Here is a 9,786-nt window from a genome sequence, read left to right on the forward strand (position 1 = left end):
AGAAAGCACTGATGCTTTTGAAACTCTTTTTCATCAGGATTTTTCTTTTGTGTGCGCCATGTTGTACAACTCATTTAGTGAGAGATTCTCTGTAGCTCACAGAACATTATTTGCAGGATGGAAATATATTTATTTGCTCAGTTTCTTAATCTAAATCCAAACATTTGTTACCTCTTTAACAACTGCATAATTTTGTACTTTGCATAATTTGAAGCAATTAATTTCTTGAATTTGAGTAATGGAGCCACTAAACTTGCGCAGGAGGTGGCAGATTTTGATTATTTCTAGCTTTGTGTTTAAGATAAGCAATGAAGCCAGTTTTTGCTAATACAAATGTTAATTTATTTTACAATTCATATTTTGTTTCTCACACTTGCGTGTATATCTCATTTTTTTATACTTTCTCTCTTTCTCTCTCTCTCAATTGTGGAATCTTAATTAACAATACTTTTTATAATTCTGCTTAATTACAGATAATTATAAATAGGGTTGAGTATTTTAGTGATTCCAATTATTAAGTCTGCATTCCAATATTTTTTGTAGAGAGTTATAAAAAATAATAAAGAAACAAACTAATAGAAATTTTTATTTATTTATTTTTTTAATTTTAATGCTTGCCACGTCTAGTAGGCTGTAACTTTAAACTGACAATTTGTCAGATAAGGAAATACTTAACACTTTCATTAGGAAATGCAATGAGCAATTACAAACCAAACTATCTGAGTAGTATAGCACAGTGTAACCGGTGTTCGCACTCTCTGCGTTGTGTACAATAATGAGACAGGCCACTGGTACTGCTGATGGTGGGTTTATTGTCACTCAAGCGTCAGATCAGAGCAAACTGGATGAATCAGAAAACAGCACAGTAAGTTGATATGATTTCGTTTGTAAATTTCCCCACCTCTCCTCAGCGCGCTCAATGCGGTCTGAATAAGCATAACAATAACATCATACCCAATTAAAACTGGGTAAACAGATCACAAAAGTGTACAAAAAGTAAATAAATAAAAATAACAAATGATTACATTTCCATACATTGTGATATTAATTAATCTTCCCCTATCTAACTTTATATTAGAAATTAATGTAATTGCGAAACAAATGTAAACACAAAGAAGCATAAATGTACATAAAACAATACCTGGATGAATCAGAAAACAGCACAGTAAGTTGATATGATTTCGTTTGTAAATTTCCCCACCTAACAAATAAATAGCAGTTACAAAGTGTTAGAAGGTCATTCGAAATCACTGTGTCCAGTATACATACTTATACACACATACTCAATCAACTGTGCTCAGTAAAGTGATTAATTTTATCCATCCACATGAAGAAAAGTACTTCCTAGTTAATATAGAACACTCTTACAAACAATACAATCGCATATTTAAAGCTTATTTAAAGTTCTGACAACTTTTAGAACGATTTTCCTTGGAGCACCATTAAAAGCTCACCTCTCCTCAGCGCGCTCAATGCGGTCTGAGAACCCAGCGCGGCAACCGGAAGTGACGTTGCGCGGCAACCGGAAGTGACGTAGCGCGGCAACCGGGAGTAACGTTGCGCGCAAAACAAATATAAAACTATTTTCATTAAACAACACAAATAGAGTGAAAACTAAATTCTAACACATGTCTAAACAAATTGATGCAAAACAAATGCACGAAAATTAAAAAGGAGGGACTATTAGTGAAATGCATTAAATTAATACTCTTATTAACACCCGTCACATTCACCCCTCCTGAATTTCACTAATATCCTGACCGAGATGACATCGATCTATCATAACCAGATTTTTAGCAAATCTTATTCGCAGTTCAACATTGCAAGTTACCCACTTAACGGGTTAAGAAAAGCCCAAGGTTGATCAAGTCCTAGACATTCTTAGAACAATATGCTGCCTTGTACAACATACAATAATCTGGTAAGATTTTAACTGAAATTCTTACGGCGCACATACTTAATTGTTATTTTTGCATCATCACAAAACTGATCTAAAATAAGGAAAGAACTGATCCTGATCTCCTTGTTAAAAGTGAGCCAACCCTCTGAACATAAAATGGCCTTTGCGCCATAGATTCTATCAAGCGGCTAACTTTTTTTACCATTCTACCTGCACGGGTTTTAACACCCTGTGTGTCAGTGGGACAATGTGCTGGTGCGTTAGATATGGTGTTATCATCTGGATCATTTAATGTATGTGGTCGTGGTTCAAAGTTTTTGGCTAAGGACGCAGTTTCTAAATCGGACACCGGATCAGGACTACCCTCATTGACTTCAGTTGCATTAAGGTCTTGTTCACAGAAACTGCCTTCACTTAGATTAGAACAACTGGATCCTATGTCATCATCTTCTTCAGGCTTTTGTCTTTCACTCTCATCCTGTCCATCAAGTATCCATCCTTCCGTTCCATCAAAGTTCTCTTCCTCTTCCAAACTGGATAACTCTGGTGCATGAGACTCTGTTTCCTCATTCTCAGCAGTAGGCTGAGTATCTTCTTCATCTTGAGATTGTTCAATTGGTAAGAAGCTAATATCCAGTATCAGGTTGCGATGCACCACTTTGCATTTTCCATTGTTGTCAACCAGCTTGTATATGTTTGTTTGAAGATTTCTGTCTCTTACAGTATAAACAGTTGGATCCCACTTATCTGCAAGTTTTTTCTTTCCTCGTTCACTCTTGTTTGCAAGAAGCACCCTATCTCCAACGTTCAGACACATGCCCTTGACCTTCCGATTGTAATTCTTAGCCTGCTTTTTCTGCTCCTTCTCTGTGTGTTTCTGCGCAATGCATGCAGCTTCATGAAGGTAAGACATAAGTGCTTTTGCGTAACTGCCATAATCAACAATCACAGGATCATGTAATGCTTGCGCAAATACAACATCAACTGGCAGCTTGGGAATGCGACCAAACATTAACTGGAATGGCGCATAACCCGTGGTCTCATGCACGGTGGAGTTATACGCCAATGTCAAAGTCTGTATTTGTTCGGGCCACTTCTGTTTTTCCTTAAGAGGCAAGGAGCGAAGCATATTGCCCAAGGTCCGATTGAATCGCTCTGTTCCTCCGTTCCCCATGGGGTGGTATGCCGTAGTGTGCGACTTCTCAACACCTGCCAGCTTAAGCAACTCTGCGATGAGGGTACTTTCAAAGTTGGTCCCTTGATCTGTATGAATGCGAGATGGAAAACCATAAATACAGAAGACATGATCCCACAGTTTTTTTGCAATTTGTTTTGCTTTCTGGTTTACACATGGGAAAGCATGGGCCAACTTTGTAAAGTGATCCGTCACGACTAATACATCCACAGAGCGTTGCTTGCTGTCCTCCGCACTCCAAAAATCCAAACACACTAACTCCATAGGGGCTGAAGTCCTGATGTTCTCAAGTGGGGCTCGAGCAGATGGCTCTGGTGTTTTGGCCAATATGCACCTCTGACAACATTTAACATACTCTCTTATGTCACGCTCCATCCGAGGCCAGAAAAAGCGTTGTCGAGCTAGTTGAAGAGTTCTTGACCTTCCCTGGTGTCCAGCAAGATCATGCACACCAGTTAAGGCTCTAGCCTTAAGGCTACTAGGCATTACAAGTTGGAACCTCTTGTGTGTGCTTGATGGGTCCTTGCAAACACGGTAAACTACTCCATCTTGAACCTTCAAACGATCTAGTTGCCTAAGAAGAATTTGAGTCACAGCATCCATTGCAACCACCTCTCGTCTTGATGGCCTTCTTTGCTTCTCCAGATAGGGCATTATCTTAGAAATCGAGGGATCTGCTTCTTGACCCCGACGAATCTCTTCGATAGGGATCGCTGAAACTGGATCAAATCCAGTAGTCGTTGCATCTTGGATATATTGGATTGCTTGCATAGCCCTTAGCTCAGTTACAGCTTTCCACTGCTCCGATAGGTTCAAAAGAGTTTTAACTGTCACTTGATCACAGGAAACTGGGCTTGTCAGAGTTGACACATATAGATTGTTTGCTTGCAAACGGAAGGTGTCCTGAACTCCATCTTTGTCGACAGTTTCAGCCTCAGAAAGCAGACTCCCATATTGCTCGGTTATGAGCCTACGAGCAATGGTTCGCGCAAACGGATCCCGGCTTAAAGCGTCAGCTACAGTATTTTTACTTCCAGCAATATGCTTGAGATCAAAAGTATAAGCAGCAAGCTTAGATACCCAGCGCTGTTCGCAAGCATCGAGTTTAGCCTTTGTTAATATATAAGTGAGGGGGTTATTGTCGGTCCACACTGTGAATGTGTGGCCCTTTAACCAGTGACTGAATTTTTCACACACACTCCACTTTAGGGCTAAAAACTCGAGCTTGTGCACTGGATATCTCCTTTGAGAGTTGGTTAAGGACTTGCTTGCGAATGCAATGGGACGTGCTTTTTCTTCACCAGCTGGTATCTGTGACAGCACAGCTCCAAGTCCTTCCAAAGAAGCATCAATTGACAGGATTAGGGGAAGTGAGAAATTGGGATGCGCTAAAACCACGCTCTGCAACAAACTCTCTTTCAACTTAGAGAGAGCATCATCACATTCTGGGGTCCAATCAACTGGCTTCAGTTTTCGATATGTGCCTGCCTTAGCCTCAGTTTTTAATTTTGTTCTTCTTTTCTGCCCAGCTGTTAGGGAGAACAATGGTCTGGCAACTGAAGAGCAATTTGGAATAAAATGTTGGTAATAGAGGATCATTCCCAAGACAGACTTTATTCGACGTACAGACGGAGTACACCCGTCCTCTTCCATGAGGTCAGTTTTTGAGAGCTTGGCTATGACTTCAACCTTCGAAGGATCAACGGAAACACCATTTCCATCAACGATGTGGCCTAAGAATTTAACAGACGCTTGCATCAGATGGCACTTTTTCGGACTTAATTTAAGGTTGTAGCTTCTCAATCGTTGGAATACCATCTCTAACCGCTCCAAGGCTGTGGTCTCGTCGGGTGCAAACACCAGCAAGTCATCTAAGTAGCACAGCAAACTACTAAAATTCAGGTCCCCAAAGATACTTAACATCATACGCATGAAAGATGCTGGGCTGTTACACAACCCTTGAGGCATCCTGTTGTACTCATGAAGACCTACAGGTGTTGCAAATGCGGTGTACTTTTTATCCTCTTCAGCCATTGGGATGTTATAAAAGCCCGATGTTAAATCCATCGTGCTAAAGAGGGTATTACCACCGAGGGCAACAAGACAGTCTGATTGGTGCGGGAGTGGGTGCGCATCCTTAATAGTCCTAGCATTTAGCCATCTGAAATCCGTACAGATCCTTAAGCTGCCATCTCTCTTCCATACTAAGACCAAAGGTGAGGCATATTCACTTACTGATTTACGTATGATTCCTTGCTCTTCCATCTCTGAGAGAACTTGACGTAATTTTTGGTAGTGAGCGGGTGGTACTCGTCTGTATGGAAGTCGAAATGGGCGATCGTCAGTTAAGTGGATGCAGTGAACAAAGCCTCTGACCTCCCCACAATCTAAGGCGTGTTTGGAGAATACATCATGGTAAGTCTCTAGCAATTGGACTAGCTTTTCCTTTGCCGTATCACTGGCAGAACAAGAGTCTATGTCAACATCACTGAGACTAACAGTCTCCAGTCTCTTTTTCAGGTCCCCTGCAGTAACAGGTTGTGGATCTTTATCAGGTGTGGGCAACTGGACTCCACTGAAACCTTGAAACAGCTCAAAATCCTCCACGGCAAGGCACGGATACACATCAGCCAACTTGCAATTCCTTTTGAGGGTGATTGGCTTATCTGACAGGTTAGTGACCTTCAGGGGAACCCAATGATCTCCCCACAAGGGTGTGACAACACGACCTATGATAATGTCCCGTGGCATGGTTCTAGAAGAAGTGGCCTCCACTATTACAGTGCTTCCAGGCGATATAGCAGTGTCTCTTGGTAACTTTCCCCACACAAGGTGTTCTTGTTTGGCCATTAGAGTAACTGACTGGCGAAGCTTGACAGTCCCAACCTTGTGTGGCGGAATACCGCCTCTCCAGCGGCAAGTATTTGCCATAACATCAAGGAATTGTTCGCATGACGTAGGTGGCCCTGAGACACTGTCAGACAAAATCCTCCAGTAATCATCACTTATCTTCATTTGGTGCATGAGAAACTTAATAACGTTGGTACCAATTATCAAATCGTCTCGTTGCCCTGGTACAACTAGAACAGGCACCAAGCATCTTTCACCATACACCTTTAGCTCGACTTCATACATGCATTTTGGTTTGGTTATTTTACCTCCGCATCCAATTAGCATTATTTCCTGGGACAAAGGTAAGGGTTTTGGCAACACATCTTCACAGAGCATCCGACTTTCTACCGCTTCACTAAAAGTGCATGCCATAGATCCTGAATCCAACATTCCTTTTATCTGGAATCTATCATTAACATAGACAGGTGCATAAAACAATTCATCAAACACTTCTAAAGTTTGCATATTCTGTGCGATCACTTTGACTTCAGCCGGAGCCTGCGCACATGCCTTCTCATAAACTTGTTTAAGATCTACATCTTCGAGGGTTTGTCCTACCCTACCCACACGTCCCCTCTCCAGGTGTGGGTCGACTATTTTAAAGTCGGTGAACCTTGCGATTGCTGTGTTATCTGGCTGCCAGAGCCATGCTGACTATTTACGCAATTTCTTTTTATGTGCCCAGGTTGGAAGCAAGCAAGACAGAGTCGTTGACGTCGGCAGTGTGAGAGAGTTGAATGTTCATATGAACGACACACCTTACAAGCTCTCGTAGGCGGTTGGCTCTGTCGAGGACTACTCATTTCAGCTTGAGAATTCTGGGAGAGCGCACGGTCAAGTAAGGTGATGAGTGTTTTCATACAGTTATCATCATTCTGTGTAGAAGATGAAATACTCAAGTTAGAATGTTCAGATGCCACGACTGGGGAGCCACTAGCCATCATCTCATTCTCCACGAGTGACTGTCGGTGAACTGCAACATTCCTCATTGTAACATTGCGCTTAGATTTAATTGCCAACTGTTCTTTTTGCTCAACCTGATATCTGTCTAGATGCTCTTGTACCTCACTCGCTGTCCACTTGTCTGCTGCTTTCAAACGGAAAACGGCTGACAAGCTGGGGTCCGGACAGTATTTGACAAACATCATGGCTGCCTCCTGACAAGGATTATCCATCTGTCGCCCAAGTCTTTTCAAAGCCTCTTCAGCAGCATCCACAGCCTTATTCAACCGGACCCAATACTCAACTGGGTTCTCTCCAATAACGGAAACTGTGCTGTAGAAATCTGCTAAAGGCATAGAGGAGAATCTGACTTCACTGAAATGTTGCTTTAGGATATCGAATATCACTCTGGGGTTCTCAGAAGGTTTTAGAGATGTGTTGCTGCGTAGGGTTATTTTTACAATGTCTTTGGCCTTACCCAGCAGCCTGGAAAGGATTTCATGATAATGCTCGGAAGCTGGTATGCCTCTTTTACGCAGGTATGTGTCCAGTAAATCCTCCCACTCATGCACAGTGAACTTATCTGTTCCATCACCTCGGAACACAGGAGGCTCTCTTACTTCAGATTGCATGACTAATTTGACTCCTGTCAAATTAAGTGAGGGTGTTTCTGTGAATGACTGACCAGCAACTGGACTCTGTGTCTGTGCATTATTAGTTTCTCCTTCCCCATACCTTCCCCCACCTTGAACAGAAATCAAAGTCTGTCCTACTTCTTGAGCAATGTGTGTTATGAGATTTTGCCATGCAGTATCATTTAAATCTGGGCTAGCCAAAAATGGGTTACTCCTTAACTGACTAGGTGTTTGTTCAGTTACCCGGGTAGAACAAAATTCAGAAGTTCGTCCCACACTACCCCTCCCTGCAACAGGCGTAGATGAATTAGCAAAAAGTCTTCCCCTTCCGAAAGTTAAATCTGACATGTTCTCCTCACCCTTAAAACTGTCTGCTTTGAAACCATATGCCATTACTACTTATTGGCATGTAAATGATCAAACATTGAATAAAATTTTAGAATAGATAAACCAGCATCGGAGAACAACTACCAAAAAATATATATGTTAAACAGGAAAACAGGTATATTAAATTCAAATAGAAATAAAGAAAGGATATAGTGAAGTGTCCAGTTTGATGAAAGTGCAATGCTCTCTATCACAGTTCATCAAAACCTTGATTGAAGTGCAGCATCCACCGGCGACCAAACGACATTGATCTTTGGATGAAGATTCCAGAAGAGCTGATCTTCATCCGGGTCACGGCACCACTGTAACCGGTGTTCGCACTCTCTGCGTTGTGTACAATAATGAGACAGGCCACTGGTACTGCTGATGGTGGGTTTATTGTCACTCAAGCGTCAGATCAGAGCAAACTGGATGAATCAGAAAACAGCACAGTAAGTTGATATGATTTCGTTTGTAAATTTCCCCACCTCTCCTCAGCGCGCTCAATGCGGTCTGAATAAGCATAACAATAACATCATACCCAATTAAAACTGGGTAAACAGATCACAAAAGTGTACAAAAAGTAAATAAATAAAAATAACAAATGATTACATTTCCATACATTGTGATATTAATTAATCTTCCCCTATCTAACTTTATATTAGAAATTAATGTAATTGCGAAACAAATGTAAACACAAAGAAGCATAAATGTACATAAAACAATACCTGGATGAATCAGAAAACAGCACAGTAAGTTGATATGATTTCGTTTGTAAATTTCCCCACCTAACAAATAAATAGCAGTTACAAAGTGTTAGAAGGTCATTCGAAATCACTGTGTCCAGTATACATACTTATACACACATACTCAATCAACTGTGCTCAGTAAAGTGATTAATTTTATCCATCCACATGAAGAAAAGTACTTCCTAGTTAATATAGAACACTCTTACAAACAATACAATCGCATATTTAAAGCTTATTTAAAGTTCTGACAACTTTTAGAACGATTTTCCTTGGAGCACCATTAAAAGCTCACCTCTCCTCAGCGCGCTCAATGCGGTCTGAGAACCCAGCGCGGCAACCGGAAGTGACGTTGCGCGGCAACCGGAAGTGACGTAGCGCGGCAACCGGGAGTAACGTTGCGCGCAAAACAAATATAAAACTATTTTCATTAAACAACACAAATAGAGTGAAAACTAAATTCTAACACATGTCTAAACAAATTGATGCAAAACAAATGCACGAAAATTAAAAAGGAGGGACTATTAGTGAAATGCATTAAATTAATACTCTTATTAACACCCGTCACAACAGCAAATACAACAATAATAGCTGGCTTTAATATGGCCTTAATTTTTAATGTGAATGTCTTTATTTCTGTGCGAGATGCTGCTAATGCTAATATTAGTTGTATCTGTTTTTGTTGTTGCGTGACTTATGGCTGGAAGAACTAAACATGAAGTATTCCTTCAGATTAATGCCACATTGAAGCAAATGTTTTATCCGTTTAGAGCACAGGTGTCAAACTCAGTTCCAAAAGGGCCGCAGCTCTGCACAGTTTAGTTCCAACTCTAATTAAACACACCTGATCGAACTAATTGAGTCCTTCAGGCTTGTTTGAAACCTACAGGTACTGTAAGTGTGTTGGAGCAGGGTTGGAACTAAACTGTGCAGGGCTTCGGCCCTCCAGGAATTAAGTTTGACACCCCTGGTTTAGAGGTACAGTACTTCCTCTGTACATTTGACACTGTTTTTGTCTTTTTAAATTTTTTTTATCAAGTTTAACTTGCAAGTTTGCTGCGGTCAGTCATAGTGCCAATTGTAATAAATGACATGTGTATATGAAATAAG

At 41.0% G+C, this 9,786-nt stretch overlaps 1 protein-coding gene and 1 long non-coding RNA gene across 2 annotated transcripts; one reads left to right on the forward strand and one right to left on the reverse strand.

The window, feature by feature from the left end:
- Positions 1-737: 737 nt before the first annotated feature.
- On the forward strand, positions 738-9,346 carry LOC147842412 (uncharacterized). Its single transcript, XR_015499708.1, has 2 exons — positions 738-1,236; positions 6,892-9,346. It is a non-coding gene; the product is annotated as an uncharacterized LOC147842412 (long non-coding RNA).
- Positions 793-8,445, reverse strand: LOC147842413 (uncharacterized). Its single transcript, XM_087268173.1, has 2 exons — positions 6,895-8,445; positions 793-1,236 (listed from the first exon to the last, which is right to left on the reverse strand). Exons 1-2 carry the CDS (start codon positions 7,955-7,957, stop codon positions 1,220-1,222), a joined length of 1,080 nt encoding a protein of 359 aa, XP_087124299.1. The 5' UTR covers positions 7,958-8,445; the 3' UTR covers positions 793-1,219.
- Positions 9,347-9,786: the final 440 nt, after the last annotated feature.

Source organism: Danio rerio, chromosome 9, assembly GCF_052040795.2.
Source record: "Danio rerio strain M-AB ecotype USA chromosome 9, GRCz13ab, whole genome shotgun sequence".
Lineage (NCBI taxonomy): Eukaryota > Metazoa > Chordata > Actinopteri > Cypriniformes > Danionidae > Danio > Danio rerio.